This window comes from Microplitis mediator, chromosome 10 (assembly GCF_029852145.1).
Source record: "Microplitis mediator isolate UGA2020A chromosome 10, iyMicMedi2.1, whole genome shotgun sequence".
Lineage (NCBI taxonomy): Eukaryota > Metazoa > Arthropoda > Insecta > Hymenoptera > Braconidae > Microplitis > Microplitis mediator.
In genome coordinates, this window is record NC_079978.1 from 6,021,649 (window position 1) to 6,044,182 (window position 22,534).

The window sequence follows — 22,534 nt, forward strand, 5'->3', positions numbered from 1 at the left end:
ACTTAATGATCTTGAGACACGTTGTATTAAGGACTGATGCTGTTTGTTTGTCAGTGTCGTGAGTTTACAAATGACGACGATGGCTATGAGCTGCACACAGCAACAGTTACAACTATGACGAACGTACAAGTTTAATTGTTGTACAAGTAACACTAGAATTATTGCTGGTGTTGAGAAATGGGCGATGAAATATAAAGTGCGCATCTGTTCCATTTAATATACCGGCATCAGTTCTAGACTAGACCATTCTACAGTACGGTTATTTCTAAGAGTCAGTACGTCGTTATATAGTTTGCATGAAAACTTTTCGAGAGACGCTCTGATGTTTGCCTATTGATAAACTTTTAGATTGCTTTCCAAGCGTTTACTGTATCCATAAACCTTACTGTTAACTTTCTTTCCCTTCCTCTATAAACTACCATACGGTACACACTACAGACTATAGCCTACTATCACTACACGGCACCCAGCAATCGATTGTTTGTTTAATACCAAAAACAATGAAACCTTTTAATTCGCGAAAAACTTTTTTACCTATGTACGTACGCTCACTATACATTCATACATTAACTAAACTTTTAGATAGTGTCTAGTCTAGACTCTAGACTCGACTGTATACTCTAGATTCCCGAGTCTGTAGTCTAGATTCTACATTTCCATCAAGTATACCACTGGTTTTTTTATTTTTTCTAACGAAAACTTTACGTCAGTGAGGCTCACAAAGCCATCGCCGAGAAGGTTCTGGAAGTAGTGGAAGTGGGAGGAGTATGATGCAGATGGGTCGACCACAACTCACTGGACTAAAGCCTAGGCCCGAAGGAACCGCCACGAGTCATGAATATATAAACGTGCTTGATGAGCTTTCACAACGACGTCGACGTCGCTCGGCCTTGGTGTTCGGTCCAAGAAGATTAGACGCGCTTAGTTTCTTGCTGCGACTACACCCGTGTTACTCCACTGTTCTATACTCTGCAGACCGTCAGAAGCTAATGCTTTTTTTAAGCTTTCCGTAAAAGGATACCCCGGTGGATCGTCTGGAAAGTACAAATGGAACGAATCTCCGAGTTCAATTACAGCTAACAACGAAATTCCACAACAATACCCGTACTTAATTTTTTTTTGTCTTCAACTCCGCTCTCTTATTCCTTTATTTTAATATCCTATTAAAAAGTGAGGCGAACGGAATATTATAGACTATAGTAAACTTTTCTTTGCTCAAGCGGGAGCAGAAGGAACAAAATCGCGTTATCGTCAATTCACTTACCTTAAACTTGCACGAACCATTAACGTTCTCATTTGTAAATATGCCCTACTACACATCTACGAGCTCTTTTATTTTGTTATTTTTTATTTTTCTTCTCATTCGGCCTCCCTCCCCAAGGCCATTTCCCTACTCCGCCATATAAATTTTAATATTATTCTTGGACTACTTCGTAATGTACCAACATAACTAACGCCACTACCACTAATATAAATCAGAGTTTCTATTTTAATAACGTCAAGTAATTGCCTCGACTGCAGACCGTTTAAAATTATTATTTTTCAATACAAACCAATCTACTCGGCAAATTAAAATATATTAAATTTTTAATTAAATCTATTAATATAACTATTTTAACACCCAGTCAAGGCTCGTTTCCGGTGCCCATTTACAATTATTTATTACATGAGCTTCTTTAATGCGTACGTTCCTCTATATATTCTCCGTAACGCGATATCTGCTTACGCAACAGCAAAATTAGGAAAGAGCCACTGCAAGCGGATTGCACAATTCCCAAAACAACTTCCGGCTGCAAGTGCATCGCTATTTAATTACCCGCCCAAACAATCTCCTATCTCGAATTTATCAACTAATTAGACCAAGTTAAATAACGATAACGGCCACAGTAATGCGGCAACAATAGTGATAAAAATAAAAGTATTGTTATGTTCTCCGTAGACGAAAGTTTGAGCCCGAGCTTCGGATAAAAGTTTAAGCTTGTGGCCGGAGTATGATGATCTGTGTCGCAAAGTTGCGGTCACTTCCACCAAGTTCCTTTACAGAGACAACCTGTTGGATTTCTCCTTATTCCTCTTCTACTCTGCAATCTCGAGTCTTATTTTTTTCCACACCGAGAATCTCAACTATAGACGACGGGCCGGTAATTTTTATGCGATTTATCAAGTAAACGGCATAACTACTGAAGAAATAGAGAGCAAACTAAAAGAACCACTCACTTTTTTACAGCATCAAAAGAACAACAGTAAAGTCAAACACAATTAAATTCTAGCAGCCAGTGTTTAAATAACACAGCGCAGATAGACGACGGGGATAAAGAAAGAGCGAACGTCACGTGCTGCAGCAACTAAATCTTGTTCCCTTTTTCCGTCAGCACTTATTTTATTTATCAAGACTAACTCACTCACTGGTAGGCTCGTCAACCCAGCGACAGTCAGAATTGCGTGCGCGACGATCGAAGTAACCCCGACACGACTAACGAGAGGTAGAGTAAGACTGAGGCGTCGCGACGCCCCAAGCTCTCTTGCAATCGCGCCAGCTACTCGCGACGACGACGATGACGACGACGCCGTTCTATACATATATAGTTGTAGGTCTACGTCGACGTTAAACACCCGAGCAATAGCGGCATGCATGGAGGCTTACGCTTCTCTGCGTCCCTGAATAAGATCAAACAAATTGAACCGTTTGCTCGGTATTTTTCTCGGCCGCTTTAATTTCCCGCGCAAATAATAAATAAATGAATTCTAAGCGACAAAAAATTTTTATTTATAAACATATTTTTTTATTGTTTGTTTGTTTTAAAATTATTTTTATTTTATTTATTTACTGCTGTACTTTAGGAACCGGCATTTAAAATTCAAAGCACAAAAATATTTTTTTTTCTTCACACTAAACACGTGTCTTATTGTGGCCTCAATTGCGATTCTTCGCGTGCCGTCTAAGGTACATTGAGATAACAACGTTTACTTCCAGAACGAGAAAGTTCGATGGAACGACGTCAAATCGAATTTCTTGATGGAAGAGAGAAGAAGTGTCTCAGGGATGAAATAAGCCGAGACAAAGATAGGGAGAGGGAGAGGGAGAGGGAGATAAGAACAGTGGACGGGATGGTAAAATATTTCTTCAAGTGTATTAGTGTATAGCGAGTGCAGTTGGTGTAGCGAGCAGTCTAGGGTGTACACACCAAAAGTTACAGTGGCATATAAGAGTATATATGGAGACAGAGATGGAACCGGAGACGTCGTAGAGGACGCCGCAGATTCGCCGAATTGAGTTTCTTATTGGATTTCCGTTTCAGAAGTCGAGTGTATTTTCCGGTGACGTTCTTCGCTCGGAAACCCGATGAAATTGCATCGTTCGCGATGCGGACGTCCTCGAGTATTGCGAATATACGGACTATAGAGTAAAGAGTAAAGTATTATAAGAGTTGTATTGTTTTTTATTGATAAATCGTTCAACTTTTTTTAAATCTCTAGCCAGCAGACCCGTCTATGTCCGAGTTAGTTTTTAAAACTGGACTGCCAGGTAAATTAAAAAACTAATTACGGTCACTGCGGAAAGTCCGAGCCGGCGGAATATTTTCCCCGATGTTTAAATTATTGGTAACGAGGTGAGTAAGCGAGGATCAGGAACGCAGAAGTTAACGAGAAAACCGGAACGCGAAATGGTCACGTTTAAAATTTATTGCGGGGGTCCAGAATCTCCTGATTGATCGTCGCCAATAATCATTTCACAATCTAGTACATTCTCTATGCGAATATGTCCTCTATATATATATATATATTTATAGCTATACGTATGTATACATTTAAATGTGAATAATAATGCACTCGTTATAGTGAACAAGCGAGTAAATTTGTCAATTTAATCACCCCGACAAATGCTCATTTGTTTAGCAACTCATGTTTCTGTATAATACCATTCCGCAACGAGAAATTAGCTTTTAATTAAAGTAATATTGTTATTAAAAAAAAAACGCACCTTGCCGAAGGAGAAAACCTTTGGACTCGCCTAAAGCCGTGTCGATCTCCTGAAGCAAATCGGCGTCATTCGTTTTCTCTCCAGTCGCAATGCCATACCCTTCAACCAAAAAAGCATGCCCAAGTGCCAAAGACTAAAAGTAGCATTTTAAATAAAAAAAAAAAAAATAAATAACACTACATACAACTACTGGTACTACTAATACTTACATGCAACTGCTACAGCCATTTAAATCGCAGACGGATAAAAGCAAGTAAAGTTAAGTAGGTATTTAAAGTGTATAGAGCACTGAGTAAATATAAAGGCGGGGTTATTTTATTTTAAAAATAATAGGTTATAATAAAAAAAGTTGAGTGCAATGATTGTATGTATTTATGTATATAAAATATTTATATATATATAAATATAAACTCAATGCTGCCGGTGTAGTGAATCATGAATAGCTAATGCAAAGTAACTACACCAAAGTTTATTTATATTTATTTATTTACAAAAGGTGGCGGTGAAACAAAGTTTTAATGTATTCCGCACCCGATAACATGACGATAGGCTGAAGATTACGTATGTCTTGTGTGCGACAGTAAACACTCTAGTTTCTCTATTCGGCACCATTGAGTTTTCACCAAAATATATATATATATATATATATATATTTCTTGGTCTTGCTCTGTATCTGGCTGTTCTCTACTCTTTGCTTGTTGTAAGTTGTGTGTGCATAAGTTGTTAAGGCTCAGAAATAGACTAAAAGTTTTAAGGTGGTTCTATCGGTCGGCTTCGCCGCTTTTCCTGGTAACTGGGATACCCATGCTATACTACTGTACACACTGTCGTACATATTGAGTTGAGTAGTCCAGAGGCAGAGCCAATGGCCTATTTATTCTATCTTATGTGCTGCTAGATTGTGGATATATATATACATATACATATATATAGCAGTATCGCGCGTTTAAATATAGTACCGAGTTGGTTGATGAGTAGCGGATGCTCTACTGCGGTTTGGTTGTAAAGAGAAATTCAGTACAAGTATGAATCAATGGCACGAGATCAACCGCTTATACTTATCCATTTATCGCTACCGTGGTTTTGACAACGGATAGTTTGCGAAAAAAAAAAAAAAAACTATTTATTATAATTATACGCTTTCGTTTGAATTCTAGACGCGATGTCGTGTGTGGTTGACTTATTAACTTGCTTGCCTTGTTAATTAGCAATTATTAATTTAAATTTAATTATGATCATTTAAATTGTCTGTCTCGCTGGACTTGCTGTCAAAGTCTATTTTGAAAAATTAAAACAACTGGGAACTCAAAAATTTAAAAGTTAATGCAATTGTATAATTTAATTACCCTTACGGAAAAAGTATATATTCGGGCAAATCTAAATATATGCCGCACATAAGAGACATATATTCAATTTTGCCCGTATATATCCCAGATATATACTTTTTCCGTACGGGTATATTTTGTACTTACAGTTGGATCTCGTTATAAGACTACAAGTTATAAAACTCTTGTCTGCGATTTTTAAAACTCGCTTGGAACGCGTCCCCTACCAAAAAACGAGTGAAAATTTTGCGCCGAAACCTCGCTATAAGACTAACGAACAGTACGACTTAGATCGAGATACAATGTTCATACGTATGGATTGTAATAGATTGAGTAATTTATTTTCATAATGAATATTTAAAATTTTATGGTTTCACATAATTACACGAAGAGAATTTTTGAGTAAAAATTACCCATAAAATTTGGTACTGTAAGGATGTCTAGCAGGTAACTAAATTTTTACTATGTTGTTAGTAGAAATTGCACTTCATTTACATGCTATTGAGTAGTAAGGGAAGGGGGGAGGGCAAAATGGGCCCCTTAAGAAAAAAATTTTCAAATCCTCAGTTGTTCTTACTTATTTTACTTTTTTTTACTCCCTTGCCAAGTATTTGACCTTAATTTAGTTTGTCCATTAAAAATAAAAAATTAAAAAATGCGGGGCAAAATGGGCTCCCCTCAAAAAATTTTCTAATGTGAGTTTTTTTAGCTTTTTTCATTTTTTTTTTCCTTCTGCTGAGTTTTTGGTGTTAATTTGCTGTGTATCAAAATTAAAAAATCCTGAAAAGTTGAATAAAACGGGCCCCCAACAAAACTTAATGTATGTTTCTCGCTTGATGTATGTTTTGAAACTTTTTGCTATGTATTTAGTATAAAAATTTTTCTGCGGATAATGAAGAGAAAAGAACGATAAAATTCTGTTTATTTATAAGTATACATAAAATAGAATCACTGTATAATAGAGCAGAGTTTAACCGAGTGCATAAATAAAACGCAAAACGTCGATAGTCTTATAGTGAGGCTCGAGCGCAATCACTGTTAAGCACAACAGTGGGGGAAACTCAATTCTAAGAATTTTTTCCCCCACAGCCCCAAACTAGTCTTATAACGAGGTCCGACTGTGATGGTAAATTTTTTAGTTTAATTTCAGAAAGTGAACTATGAGATTTTTTATGGTTGACCAAAAATTGAAGGATAATTAATTTTTAATTTTAAAAATTCGATTACTTTACACCGGTATTAAGGTTTTAATTAACGAATTTCTAAAATTAAAAATAACCAAAATTTTCGCAGCCTAAAATTTTGAAGTTTACTGATGTAAACAATTTTATTCTAAAGGCCGTCTATAAATAACGGCAATCGAGGCTAATTGTGTCAGTTATTTCAAAACATTTTATTAATTGTAAAAAATAATCCGCGCTGTCAATTTGTTCATATTAAGACCGTGATTTATTTGAGCTTGATAATTAATTTGTTTTTTTTAATAATAATGAATTTGTTTATTAGTGAGTTAATTATATTTAACGAGAGATTTACAGTCAAAAATAAATTTTAATTATTGATTTTTAAAAATAGACCTCCCCGTTTTTAATTAAAGGCATTATTTTTATGTAATGTATGCTCGGCCCTGTTAATTCCGGGTAATATTATTTCTATCAATTATTCAATCATTCTATTTTTTTTTGCACACTTACTAAATGAACTCTAGGACAGTTTTAATATTTAGTCAACACAATTCTATTTTCTAAAATAAACGGTCAGTCTGACAATTAGTAATTAATTACGTTTTATCGTGACAAAATCGCTGTCTTAGGTTAATATTTTATGAAATTTATATCGATTTCAATTGGCCTGCTATATTATTGAATATATGTTTCATAGAATTGTAATATATTTTATTTACGGAGCTTTAACTGACGTTTCAAATTTTATGTTATAAAAAATTAACTTCGTCTGTATTATAAATAGTATCGTTAAATTTTGCTAATAATTTCGTGTGAGTAAGATATTTTCTCGTGTCTCTGCATTCAAAGATCGATATCATCTCAGATTATCTCATACTTTATTAATTAAATGTCTAGCATAACCATGAGAATTCTGGTTCCATTTATACTTCAATTGAATTATTTGGTGTAATAAATTTATGAGGAAAATATGATTTCGATTGAATATTGAAAAATTTTGTGACCATTTCAGCTCCACGTGATCGCGAATTTAAAATATTGATGAAACTTTATCAAGATAAAAACAGACAGAAAAAAAAACAATAATCGCAGGCTATAAAATAATAAATGAGATGAGAAGTACAGCAACGATAAAACTTTTGAGTTTAGTAATAAAAGCAATAATCCATAAAAATAAAATAAAATAATAAACTCTCGAAGATGCTTGGGTTAGTGATTGTTAGGATAACTCTAGTACAAAATAATATATAAGTCGGCGTATAAAAACGAGATATAACACTCGAGCACTCTCGAATTTTGCAGCGGCAATCTTACACTAGACGAGCACAAAAATCAATCCAACTTTCCAACTATTTTTCCACGTACGACTCACCGTCCTGATGATCATGATCCCGCTGATGATTATGGTTATGATGATGGTGATGATCCTCAGTATCAGCGAGCACAAGAAATTCCTGTAGATGCTTAGGTAGTTTTCCAACGTCTTTGATTTCTTTTCCATCGATAAGACACTTGGCTTTCTCATCGCCACGACACTCACATTTATTTTTCTCCTTGACCTCACTCGTTATTATTTGGCTTTGGCTCCTCGTCGTCTTTCTAGTAGAAGTAGCAGAAGTATAAGCAGAAGTAGAAGTAGTCTCAGTATCCTGCTCTTGAACAATTTCGGTCTCGCTGTCGTCCAAATTGATACCAAACTTATTCATTCTATTTTTGGCCTTCTGGATAAACTCCTTCTGAATGCTACTCATGTTATTGGCAAGATTATTTTTATCATTCGGACTCTCCGGCTTTACAAAGTCGACGTGAGAGCTAATTTTTATAACTTTCTGATGTTTTCTTTCCTCGCGCTCGAGCACTTTATCTCTGTACTCATCGTACATTTTTCCGCGTAGGGTTTCGTCAGTAGTTGGGAAAATTGAAATGGACTTGGGTCTCGCTTGGCGTTTTATCATTTTATTATCGTCAAACATTTTCCCTTCATACGTATCTTTCTGGATCTCTCTATTCTGACTCAACACACCTTCTTTCTCTTGGCGTTTCTCTTGAGCTTCATCTTCTCTATCAAAGAACCTTATACACTTAGTTCTCCCAATCTTTTGTCGGGCAACATTTTCATTTTTCAAAGTCCTCCAGCACTCTTCCTTATTTTCAAACATCCGTATCGACTTTTCAATACGCTCGCCGTCCTTCCCGACTTCAACACTCGTCGACTGTTCGAGATGACCCTCATTCTTCATAAACTCGGTACGACCTTTGTCATCAACTTTCGACTCGTTCTTCCACGATTCTTTACGATTATCACCCATTTCTGAACACCCGCTCGCCTTTAGCGCTCTATCGTGCGAACTTTTATCCTCATCGAGTGCCATTTCCGTTTTCACCTCGTCAAATTCTTTAAAGACTCTATTCACCTCCTTCTCCTCCATCTTTGTCTCCGTTTTCTCCGTCAGTATAACCTTTTTAAGTTTATCCTCAAGCCGTTCAATGTACTCCAACTGTCTGTCAAAGAGCTCTGGTGGTAGTGAGTACCGTCTGCGGCCATCAGCCAGGTCCTTTATGTCTTTAGCCGTTCTAAATCGCTTTAGATTCTCCTCGACTGTCTGCTGGTGCTTATTCTCTTTGTCATCCTCTCGCATTTTCCTTCCCACAATGCTAGTAGCGGCGCTGGTAGTAGTGCTAATAGCTTGACGAGGCTTAAGTGCTTCAGTTTCCGGATCATATCTGCGAGGCTCTAAGTAGCTGCGCGGGGGCGTTTGATTAAAGATACTTGTTGTGTCGATGCAGGACCGGTCGACAACAGTACGTTGGATTCTACTTGGTCGTGGTGGTGTCTCCGGCTTGTTGTTATTAATCAACGCAGGATTAACCTGTCCTGGATCAATGCCACGACACAACAGCGGTGTCCGTTTGCAATGCTCGACGGCACTTGAAGACTTGTCTATTATCGCACTCTTGTACGTAATTGGGCTCTTGTTCAATGGCCCAGTATTAATTATTTCATTAGGAAAGTCCGCTGACCGGATTATCAATGCACTGTTGACCCGCGGATGACAACCATCGTTATCAACATCTTTATTATTATTATTATTATCATTATTATTTAGATTTTTATTATTCTGGTCTCTACGGTTCACTGGACTAAATGCACTTACTTGCTGATTATCTTGACAACTAACTCGTTCACCAGTAAAATGACAAGAGGAAATTTTTTGGTACTTGGAATAGTCAGTGGGGTCATTTCTTGCGAGAGTTAACCAGTCTGAAAGCCGTGTAGTTTTGGTACGATCTTGTCTAACATTTTTATGAGGATTTGAGGCGACTGAGTCTTTGGTAGGAGGAAGCGAATAGTCGTCGTGGTCGTGCTCGTGTTTGTGGCCGTTGTCGTGCTCGTTGTCGTTGTCGTTGTCGTCGAGCGTAGCTATAGGATTTTCTTTTATGATCTTGAGAAGTCGGTTAGATGACGAGGTAGTAACTCGATTAGATTGGTTCCACTCGTTGCACTTGCTTTTAAGCTTATTTTCTTTAAAACCCACGTCTTTTTCCGGCGCTTCGGCTGCTGCAGAAGTCTTCGAGATCAAGTCTTTACTCGAGTTAACTTGCACCCGATAATACTTGGGTATCGTAAACGATTCACAGCGACGATGATCCCCGGTAGTCTCGTGATAGCTGCGGCGATTTAAAAACTTTTTGTGTAGATCGAGAAGCTTGTCCGCGTCGCTTGTGCGTAGTTGTAGACTACTGATATTGAGTTTCTGCTGGGATGGTGAGAGGCAAACCAGCAGCTGCGGATTTTCACTCGTCGGAACACTCATCCAACTTTTCGGACGTCTCTTTATCATTTCCACAACTTTTCCTGCTGAATCCACTTCTTCCAGTTCACTACTTTTTATATCTCCGAAAGTTTTTTCGGAATCCGTGGAAATATTGAATTTTGGATGAGTTATCTCGTTGATTATTTGGATGCCGTAAGGCATAGACAGAATTTTTCTAATACAGATATCCGTCAGCGAACTTGGACTATCGAGATATTTCTCTTGCTTACTTGAATAATCACACGACTCATGAAGCGGAACATAGTATAGATCTTTCACTGGCGAACGCGAGTTGGTACATTCTAGAGAATTAAAATAAGAAGACGAGGGAGAATAAGAATAAGCACAAGTAGACGAAGCTTTAGAAATATTTTTATCGAGTAAAATATCAACCGACGGATTATTCGCGATTTCGGAGTTCACTAAAACGAAATCTGTGTCACAGGTGTTCGGGGGAACGTACTTGACGGTGTTTGGAGAGACTGTGCTGGAAGACTCGTGTCCTCCACCGCCGTCGTCGTCGATCTTTAAAAATTCCACGGTAGCAGTTGTTGTGTGCGTATCATCAGCGATGCCGCCAGCGGCCTCTCTTGACTCACCCGACGTACTCTGGTTATTCTCGACGTCCACTTGATATCTCAATAGCCTCAGCACCGCATTGCTCCGCTGATAGCCAGCTCCTCTTTCTCCGTCATTCCCCCACTCGCTCACAGCTTTATCACTCTCACTCGCGGTATTCACTTTAAATTCCGCCGTCTCGTTCCTTCTTTTCCCCGCACTCTCTCCAAGATTTTTGGGTTCACAGTCGTGCTCGTTATGATCTTCAATCGCACTCTTGACCTTGAAACTGACGCTATCAACGGAACAGCGTTTTTTTTCGAATGGGTTTTCACCTTTAAGTTTTAGCGTCTCAAGTAGATTCTTTTCATCCACCACCGACTTCTCCTCTTTTTCTTTTACTTCCTCTTCCTCTTCCTTGTCTACCTCAACCTCGACAAGGTTTTTATTCTTTTCACAAGACACTTGGTTACCGAAGGGTCGCGAACTTTCGACCCCTTCGTGTCTCTCTGGCTTACGTCGATATTCAACAAAAGCTCTTGTTGTATCAGTCTCAGAAGCAGTAGTAGTAGTAGTAGCAGTAGTCGTTGTAACGACAGCACTAGTAAACTGTTGTTGTGGTGATGGCGATAGGACACGTTGTGATTCGCACGCACTTATTCCCAACGACAAGCGCCCGTCTGAAAGATCTGAGCTTGAGATTTTAGGATGCGACGCCGACATCGTGGCACTTAAGTCAGAGTTGCTGTGATCATAAGCTATTTCAGGGCACGACCAAGACGCCTCGATGTTGTTAGCGTCATTGCCAATTTCGACGCCGTCGTAAGCTTCATTACGCAATAATGCCGATGTGTTCTCTTTCGATGACACTCCCCCCTGTCCTCCTTTTTCTTTCCCTCCTCTATTACCGTTTCCTTGGCTTTCTTGCTGTTCTATAGTTTGTGAAATCTCATAAATTGAAAAAGGTGAATTCCAATCCGATGAATTACTTGTGATGAGCAGTGGGAGCGGTGGTCGCGCGGGTTTATCACAGGTGTCGTCTATGCCAGGGGAAAATTGATTAACTCGGGCTGATGACTCGGAAATAGCGAGAGGATAGTCCATTTGAGGAGGGAACGGTGGCGTGGGTGGTCGTACGGGTTCAATGTCTCTGCTAATGAAACTCGAAGACCTTTTAGGTGGCTCAGGCGGCACTGGCTGTCTTGCCGTACTTGTTAAATCCTCTACTTTATTTCTTTTATTATTATTATTATTATTATTATTATTATTATTATCGTTAGAGTGGTGCAAGTTCTCGGGTGAATAAGATTTCTCATTGTTTGAAATTAATTTATTTATTTCATCCGGTGAACTACAGCCGGATTTAAAACTTATTATTTTTTCAGCTGGTTTCTCATTAAACGATATATTAGTTTGTATATCAGGTGACACTTTTAAATCTTGAATTTCAACAGACAAGTATTTATCGTCTTCGCATTCCCAGTCGTTGTCATCGTTTTGTTCGTTTTCTTCAGTTTTTTCTTCTTCTTCTTCTTCTTCTTCTTGTTCGCTGTCATGAGTGTATCGTCTTTCACGTCGGAATTTTCCAATTTCTTCATTGATAAAATCACGAATGTGTTGCTCCTCATCTTCCGACAGCTTATCAGCTTCTTCTTGAATAATATCTAAGAAACGATCTGCATGACGTGCTTCAGCAAAATAAGATTCTAAAATTGAGCGTTTTTTCATTTTTTCACGTCTGTTACTGTTATTATTATCATTACATGTTTTGTTAATAGTGTTAATCTGAATTGGAAAAGTAAGCAGTTGACTGGATTTACGATTATCAAATAGACTTATTGAATTATCCAACAGGTTGTCGTCATCGTGAAAATACGGTAATTCAAGTCCTTCAATAAAGACACCAAGTTTATTCTGAAGCTCTTGTGTTAACGGTGTTAGCGTAGCCGTTCTCGGTTCATGAATTTCACTCGATTCCCTCAGTTTTAAATCATTGTTAAACCCATCCGACTCTTGACACTCGGTTCCCATTGAACATTTCATCCTGTCAGCAGACTCTTTACACTCGATTGTTTCCTTTGACTCAAATCTGCCACTACCATCATCTCCATCCGTCTCATCTCTTATTCGTCGTTGACCCAGAATCTTTTCACAATTATCTGGCTCCACCTGATCCATCGATTCTTCTCCAACAATTATTTTTTCTTCACCAACATTCTCCTCTCTGCAATATACTTTTTCTACTTCTTCATCTTCATTCTCAATTTTAACTTTAGCTTCAGCTCCTTTAAAATAATTTTCACGAGTAATTTCTCTAGCTTCTGAGTCAGTCTCATCGAAAGAGGACTCTTCAACAATGACGTCCTTAATCCTCATTGCTGTAGGCTCTTTAGTCTCGACATCCGAGTCTGCTTCGACAATAACAACATTGCCGGGCCTGGATGAAAGTTCCTCCATTATGTCACTAGTGATGTCATCGCAGTCTAGTTCACAAATCTCCAGGCCATCCCTGTTAGCATTGCTAGGCAAGACTGGCATAAGTGTCTGAGCAAACTCACGCTCGCCGAGGGTCTCGACCCTTCGAGTCATGTCGCTGGGCAACGGCTCGAGTGGCTCCAGAGGCTCACTAATTGTCACTATTGGATCTTGCTGTCTTACTGATGTCTTTTGATGACCACAACTACCACTGTCATCACTGTCTATCAATCCACTCGCGGATTCTACAATTCCAACGCCAGCTATATGACCAATAGACGCCGCAAGAGGTCCACTTATACTAGTGATTTCGTAAATTTTCATTGGAGTGTCGAGTGCTCGCCGTTCCAACCGGTGCCTGCGCCTGACTGGTACCCGCTGCTGTTGTTGTTGCTGTTGGCCTACTGGTGGTTTATTCGCTGATGCTATCGACCGGATTACGTTGGTGCTTGACGGCGACTCGACCTCACTCGTCACCTTGACCGCGTGCCCGTTAACCTTCGCCTCTTTCTCCTTTTCCGCCTCATCCTCTAAACTGCTTTCAATATCCTCTCTATGGATACTTGATTTCGTGCCTTCAACTATCGATTCCTCTTCCCTAGTCTTTGAACCAACATCTTGTACTTGAGAACTACCAGAACCCGCTAGTCCGTCAGACTTATCGTCTTCATCTTCGTCCTTGTCTGCATTATCCACGTCATTATTTACGTCCTCCCGACGGTGTAAAGTCTGCTCCGACCTGGTGGCATCTTGGGGGCCGTGTTTTAGCCTCTTGTTACGGTTACGTCTAGTTTTTCGTGCTCGCGATCCATGTGGCATTCTTGCCAGCAGTTGGTTGCTGATGATGCTGTCACCGGGATTTACGCTAAGCTGTAAACACTCTGTCGAGGTGACGGGATTGACGCTGGTTTTTTTGTCAGCTTGATTGGATCGTTACTGCTGTTAAAAGCTTCTACGGTTTTAATTATTCAGTTTGATTTTTATTTTTTTTTAAATCACACTCGGCACCGTAGAATTATTCATTTCGTAAGCAAGGATTCTACATTTATAATTTAATCAGACTATAATTGATCGTGTTATTTGTGCCGATAACATGACGTTTGAATTTTAAAACAAAATTAATTATTAATTAAGATTATCGACGTTTCTCATCACGTCAATAATAAATTAGTTATAAAAATATACAAACTCATGAAAATTTAAATGAATAAAAAAGAAAATTAATTAACTAATTACTAAGCTAATGTAACAAAGTTTTAAATTTAATTAAAGAAAAAATGCTTGTAAACTTATGACGAGTTTAAATCTGTTGAACTATGTAAGATAAGCTCTTGGAAATGACAGGCAGACACGAGCAGCTCATGTAGATAATTAAATTATGATACGATTAAAAAATGAAAGCGGCTAAAAAATCGTATATTAAAAAATATTCAATAATTACTGAGTGAAATGAATACTGATAAGACAAGCTCAATTAATCTCGTCAACGCCCACTCACGAATATATGAATATGTAAATATAAATGGACATGTACATCTGCATCCATAAGATTACGGCTGGACCGCAAATAAAAGTATGAAAAATAAATTAAAGGAATAAGTGAACGCGCGTGATAATAAATCTACAGTAGAAACGGACCGTCCTTCTGCAATTAATTTTCCGTCGAGTACGATCGAGCGCTAATTACCACGAGGTTCCGATACTTAATGAAAAATAAAATAGAATCTGTTGTGAGAGCATGCAACAAGCGTCTGCTTCTCCTACATTCTAATCACTCAGCATTTTTTTCCCTCGACTTTTTTTTTTAACCATAAAATATAAATATTATTTTATCTACCTCTCGTATATATAAATTTGAATTTCTATCTAAATATGATATTTAAATTGATATATACTCACTCTTGGAGGTGTCTTGACTTTTTTCGCAGTTTGTCAAGTCGTTAGTTTTTAGTGCGCCGTTTTGATTGCTGAAGTCTCGATCGTTTTTCGTGTCATCTGGAACAGTAAAGAATAAATTTGTCACGAGGTGGTTACCAGCTCTCGGTATATATATTTCTTATCCGCATATATGTATATAGATATAAAGAGAAAAACGTTTGTCTGTAGCACACACTCGACGAGAAACAATTGCTTTCACTGAAGGCACACGGTATAGATCGTTCGTCGTATATAAATCATTTATCCATGGGCAACGTGGCGTGTAGTGAACGAGAGAGCTACACGTCGAGAAGTACAAAAGGGTATATGTATATAATATATATGTATATGGTGTAGAGAAATGTGAAGGAGTGTATAGAGTGTACACAGGGAGAAACGGAGATTTGTCGAGAAGAGAAATGAAAGAACATTTGAAAATAATTCTGTCGAAATAATGCGCGTTCTTAGTCACGGATGGCTTTCTCCTTGACTCGATGACGGATTTATTGTCACGTTGTGCCGTTTTAAACACCGAAGCTCTATATTTCCCGTGCTCAATAAAATAATCTTCATCCTCGGCAATTTAAAACCACTCTCTTAATATTATTTTGAATTTATACTCCGACGGCTTAATTATTTTTAAATAAATTAAACTAAAATATTTGATAGTAATGAGTTACTTGAAAACAAGTGATGATAAAATACCAGAGTGCCAGATAATTGGACAGATAAATGTAAACGGGTGATTGACAAATCCAGACGGAGCTTCTGGGTGTCTCATCCAGTAACTAGTATCGCGATTACACTGCGAGTGCGGTGATTTCCGCGCAGTATGTGTGTGATGGACATGCCCCCATATCTCCCTCCAGATTCTAAACACCCACTACGACTACAAGTTCAACAACAGCAGCAACAACAACAACAACAACGAGAACAGGAACGACAGAATACAAGTCAGTTTTAACAATAAAAGTGACTAGCGGGTGTATGATATACCTATATAACTGACAAGAGTGACGAACACTCCCGCGTGTCTGGAATTAACATGAGGGCGCAGTTGAGCACACATAAACATTGAACGCGCCTTTACAGACAACGTTTCCAGTGTCTGCTGATGATGATGAAAATGGGGATAAAGGATAGACTTTGGTGTGTTATTCAGACATAGTACTGCTTCTGTGTGTGTTTTATGCTCCTCAATGCCGTGTCCCACTACTCCCGATGCTCATACACTACTCGCGCCCGTACCAGTAAAATATATGTGCATGTATGTATAAATATACGTATATATAATGCTTTGTATACGGCGTTATGTACGGCGCTGGCACTTCCGAGACCAACTTCCGTCCGCTCGCAGTAGTACACACAATGTTGAGCAGCTCCCACTTACACACCAACCACTTGATACATGTGTGAGTACACACTCTTTCGTCTCCCCTTTGATCCAGTGTTCGTGTTCTCCAGCTAGTCTTCCTATACTTCACCGCTTTGGCCTCTCCCCGAGGCCCCAGTGTATCTATATGCCGACAAATTTTTCCCCTGACGGCTAAAGCGGGCCAGTTGCCTGTGAAAAATACGCCCATCGACATCCGAGCCCTTTCATTACATCACACACGCTGACACGCGAACCTACTACCGGGTAATCGACACCGATTATCGTATCCGCGGCTCCGCGATTTTTCACTCCTCTCTTGGGTAAAAAACTAAACTTTTTCCTTAAGATTTTTTTATTACGGTATTTTATTCCGTCAAGTTATCCATTAGACTACAACTGCAACTACAAATACAACTACAACTACAATTACAACTGCAACAACTTTGAGTTTGAACGTTTGACGGATTATGTTGACACAGTTTCTGGATTGAGTGGCTGGCCTCATCGCCGAGGGATGCCGAGAAGAGTTTAAACTTTTGATTGAATTACGAGTGGATGGTCTTCATTAGAAGCTGAGCGGAGCGGACGTCGCCGTCGGCATTGCCGTGTCTTCATTCCTTTCCCCATCCCCATCCCCATCAACCAGCCTTTTCTCTCATCGTCAAGTTCTTCCTTTCCCTCCCCTCCCTCTCGCCGAAACCTCCCTCACACTTTATCTGGCAGTCGTACATAGTATAATATATATATATATGTAGTACAGAGACCAGCGCAGAGACTATTTAATTAGGTTTCGCCTCTCTCGAGACTGAGCTAAGGGCTGGATAATTTCCTCTGCGGCTGCATCTTCTTCACTTTGCTGAAGCTATTTCGCAAACTCCGAAGAATAAGCGAAAGACCCGAGTGCTCACCCACTCAGCAATCGATAGCTTGTTATTCAACTGTAATACTTCTGCGGCAGCCCGTGGCTTGGCTCTTCAATATACATATAGATATACTTTAATTTAAAAGACAATTTGATGATTGAAAACGTCCAGAGTTTTCAGACAGAAAAGCATTTATTAGCATTCGTTGAATCTGCAATCGACAAGTTTATCGGGGAATCCAAATCACAACTATCGGATAAGTGAATGATAAAAAGACAAAAAAAGGGACGGATAGAATTTGATAAAAATAAACCGGAAGCGCGATTGTTTGTGCCCGTTGCGTAATTCGGTGGGAGCATGTGTAGATAAATGGATCGATCGTTTAAGGGCTGGGAGACGGTTGAATTCCGGAGGCCAGAGGGGACGAACATGCTGATGTACACACTGTATACAACAGCATTACATGGGCTAGGCTCCTTCGGGCCATGACGGAGACGCACCCACGTTTGGGCGGGCACCGCTGGCTACAAACTCCTCTATATTATATACACTACATATAATACAACTAACTACAGTTACAGATCATACCTACATTTGTGTAAACCCACTTATACATACATCTATATCCATATCTATCTAAATATATATAGATGGATATTGATTAGTTTCACCCATTTACTGTGGCCCGAAATCGATTTATTTGAAGCATCAGCCGGCGGTAATTATGCATGACTTATTACAGAGATTCGATTGTACGCGTCATTGATGTTCGGATTGTGATTAACCGAGCATTACCGCACGTCATTTTATTTTTAATTGGATCTCTGCATTATAAAAGCGCTTAATTACATGTGCCTTGTTGATATATGTTAATTCATTGGAAATAATATTTTGACGTACCATTTGGTTCCCTGACACTCGACGCAGTCGCTGTCGCTGTCGGTGTCGGTGTCGGTGTTGGAGTCGTTGTAGCTGTCGGATAAATTTCATCTGGTGGAAATACCCGGGTTTGGTTTGACGATTTATCTATCGCGCTAACTCGGTTAAGATTGCTATTCAAACTCTGACCGAGCCCATTATCCCCCGGTATTGAGGTAAGATCACGTACATTATCTGTTTCCTCAATTGGCCTACTAATCCTCTTCGGGAAACTCGTAACTCGATTTCCATCGATTCTAAGAGCGTCAACTTTTAGATTGCCTGTGTCTTGAGTAGTTTCAGCACTCGCTGTTTCACCTTCTGATGTCGGATTTATAGTTTTCGCATTTGAAATGTTTGCTTCTGTCTCGACGTCGACGTTGGCACCCCCAGTAGCTGAACTAGTAGTAAAAATAGAGGCATGAGAACTGAGTCTTTTGAATGGCCCTCCAGTAATGCTCGCTGGTGTAAAAAGTTTAAAATTTTCATGCTCCACTTTACATGAAATATTTTCATTTAAACTTCCGTCAAGCAAATATACATTTTTCGAACGACTGTTTTCAATATTTTCATTTTTATTATTATTTTTATTCACATCGTCGTCTATTAAAAACCTCACGCTTTTCGGTTCGCGTTTTCCCGAGTGAGAAAGATCTGTGCGACGATTCAGACAAGATTTCGTGGCATGAACATAAGAGTTTACTCTGCTGAGATTGCCACTCTGGGATTCACTCTGAAAAATACTCATCATCGTTTGCTCTGTTTTACGATTCTCTCTGGCGACACGATCAACAGTATCGAGAAAATATTTCGCGTGCATCTCACGCTCCATTAGGTCAAAGTTCTTCTTGTGGAATTTGTCCATGTTCCAGGTCGATTCATTCGACGGTATGGCGACGGTGTTCATTCGCCGAAAGTCCAAGCTGTTGAGTTTGCTACTGTTACCACTACTGGCACTTGTGTTGCTCGTGGTTGGGGTGCTGGAAGAAGATGAGGAGGTGCTACTGCTATTGTAGAAATTCCACGAGTTGGTGTAAGACTGCGGTGAACTTAAAAGAAACTTCAACGCCTCAAGATGCTCGTAGTACTCACACTCCAGCCCGAAACAATTTTCAAATACATTGTCCCTTTTACACGTCAACATCTTCCCCTTGTCAAAGTCTTGGCATATATTTTTTTTACATCGTAAACTTGCTTCGGCTGTCGTTTTTTTACCTTTTAAAAATTCATCACTCCATGATCCCGCTGGTGTATTTGAAATTTTTAGCGTTCTCTTGTTAAAAAGCTTCCGCTTTTTGCGTTTTTTCCCGTACGAGCGAGTCTCCAGTCGGCTGGCTTGGGATTTCCCTTCTCCGTAACCACTACCACTGCTATAATAATAATAACCAAACCTACCACCACCATCAGCATCAGTATCGGCAACAGTAACAGTAGCAGTAGCAGCAGGAGTCCTAGCAGTACGTCGACGTATAGATGCTGCATTTAATGCCACTCTCAGCATCTTTGGCAGCCGAGTAACGCGAGTAGTACGTCCCTCAGTACTACCTCGATGGCATTCCTCTGGGATTGATATCCTCCGATGGGAATTCTCGGCGGCGGGCGTCCTCCCATCTGGCCGCTTTGTGATCAGAAGCGGATCGCAGGAAGGCTTCGACATGACGTTGGATCGTGCCTCCTCAATGCCGTTGAGGCATTGGGAGCAACTTAGGAATTTCATTGTTACGTCAAACTTTATACATTCAAACTATTGTTAAACTACTTATCATCACACCCCACACTAACTTTTAAAATAACTCTCCGTCCTCCGAAATATTTAATTATTAACGCGGCAATTCGTCATTCTTGAAACAATATTAATTTTTAAATACTCCAAAGTGACACTCGAATTGACGTTACGTAACAAACTTCCGCGCGATTCATTAGCTATTAATCGCGTCCCACATCGCTCGATCGATCCCAATTGACCTCGTGCCATCCAAGGAACTGCTTCTCCTTTAATCTCAATCCAAACTCGATCTTGTTCACTCGACTATTGTGTTCTCAGTTTTATTATTTAAGTCACGAGACACTTGGCGCGCACTGCGTGGCGATCACTCGAGAACTAAGAGGTCCCGAAAAGGCTAAAGACCCGTTGCTCCCCCATAGAAGACGCATCAGAGAGCTTAAGTGGCCGAGGGTGCGGCTCCAGCTCGTCAGAGTCTTTGACTGCTATTACTTCCAAGTATATATGTTTATAAATAACGTCTTGCTGTCTTGCGTACGAAATAATCACTAGTGGGCGTGTACCTGTGCCCGTAAAACCTGTGCGTCCTGTAGTACCGCTTCACTGGATCCCTATGTGTCTTTAATCCTTACTTTGCTCGTATAATTTCCTTCTACGTGTTTGATTGTCTACTTTATTACTGGGTATCGATGCATAACAATAAGACAAGACCACTTCGATATCATATACATTAATATCATCATCAGCATAGTTACAGTCATAGTTATAGTTATTGTTGTTGTTGTTTATTAGTCGGCATAATTCTGGCATCGAAACAACTGAATTGGATCAATTTATTTGCATAGAGCTTCTCAAGATTGCTAAACTTGTTGGCTAGCGAAATGAAACAATGGCTCTGGAGGAGTAATTGATTACGTTGCGGTGACAGAAATTCGTATTAAGTAGTACATAACAACAGCCACAGTAGCGATAGGGGCTGGAAAAGGGAGCAAAGTAAGAAGGAGCAGCCTTGAGCTGAGACAGAAGCCAGCGCGGGGTTATTGGTTCACGTAAACTCCTCTTAAGAAAGTTCTCGAGGGTCGGTAGAGCAATATGGCTCGAGACGTTATGTTGTGTAGTGGGTATTGAGATAGAGAGGACGATGGGGGTTAGTAGATCGTCGAGAGAATGGTCAAGAGGATTGCGGGCATCTTCACCAAGTAATTTCATAATCTTCGACGTGATGGCAGTCGGCCCGAAGCTAACGACGCGGACGACTCGTTAAACCGGACCTCCGTTGATTAATCGAGTGGGCTGTAACCACTGCTCAAAGTATAGTAAAGAAAAAAAGCTAAGTGGCACAAAGGGAAAAAAATAAGCCAGAGAACTAATTCTTTGTGGACTTTTGGGTTTACAGATGTACGAGGGGTGGTTTCAGATAGATAGATAGGTAGATATATAAGAGATTGCTCGGACGGTTTTTCGCGACGTCGTTGTGAATTTTACACAAACCACTTACCAGTTCCGTTTCGCTTTGTCTCGGACGTTACGATACGAATTCCGGATGTTTTTGTTGTCGTAGTCGTTGTTTTTGTTGTTTCTGTAATGAAAAATAAAAGAAACAAGACTTTTACGAGTTTTGTTTTTAATTTAGGATTATCGGAATCCCTGTTTTTGCCTCACTTTTTGCAGTCATACCTTTTTTATTTATCATACTTACTTTGTAATGTTTCGATCGATGTGTTTTCCTGTAGACTGCTTCTGTATATTCGTCTTTTTGGCGATTCCACTTGCTCCCTATTAAACAAAAATATATACATATATATTTTAACCTTTTCAATAATAACCAATAACTATATTTAGTTTAAATTTCAGTCTACTTCTAGGCAAAATCAAAATTACTACAACCCGGGTCAAAAATAAAACTTGATTTACCAAGTCGAAATTTGGAGCCGCTTTTCACAAAACAAACTAGACTTTTTTTACGGAGATATGAAATACATTGAATTTTCGCCTGGGTTTAGACCTAACTGGCTTAATTAGTCACGATTTAAGACGAAAAAGTTTAAATCAAGTCGAAATTGACTTGATTTAGACTTATTCGACATAAATTATAAGTCGAAAAAGTCAAAACTAAGGTGAAATAATTTTTATATATTAAGGCGAAAGTAAGGCGAATAAATGACTTTGTTTCGACTTGATTCAGTCAAAAGTAAGATGAATGCCTATCGTGCTGGAAGTGAAGACGAATAAGTTCAAACTAAGATCTAAAAAGTTCAAAAAAATTTAATTTAAGTCGAAAGAGTCGAGATCTTATTGAAAAATCGTCGGCAAATTGATAACTTCAATAGAAAATAAGGTGAAGCGAGCCTGAATCAAGTTTTATTTTTTACCCGGGAATAGTTAAACTTTAGTTGATC

General features: G+C 39.1%; 1 protein-coding gene across 1 annotated transcript in view; it reads right to left on the reverse strand.

Annotated features, from left to right (window-relative positions):
* Nucleotides 1-22,534, reverse strand: part of LOC130676634 (uncharacterized) — an 83,700-nt gene that overhangs the window by 18,878 nt on the left and 42,288 nt on the right. Inside the window, exons 4-8 of the mRNA XM_057482985.1 lie at nt 21,835-21,911; nt 21,634-21,714; nt 15,239-15,334; nt 7,864-14,220; nt 3,983-4,081 (exon numbers count right to left, since the gene is read on the reverse strand). Of these exons, the coding sequence (XP_057338968.1) occupies nt 3,983-4,081; nt 7,864-14,220; nt 15,239-15,334; nt 21,634-21,714; nt 21,835-21,911 (6,710 nt within the window). The remainder of the gene's footprint in view (nt 1-3,982; nt 4,082-7,863; nt 14,221-15,238; nt 15,335-21,633; nt 21,715-21,834; nt 21,912-22,534) is intronic.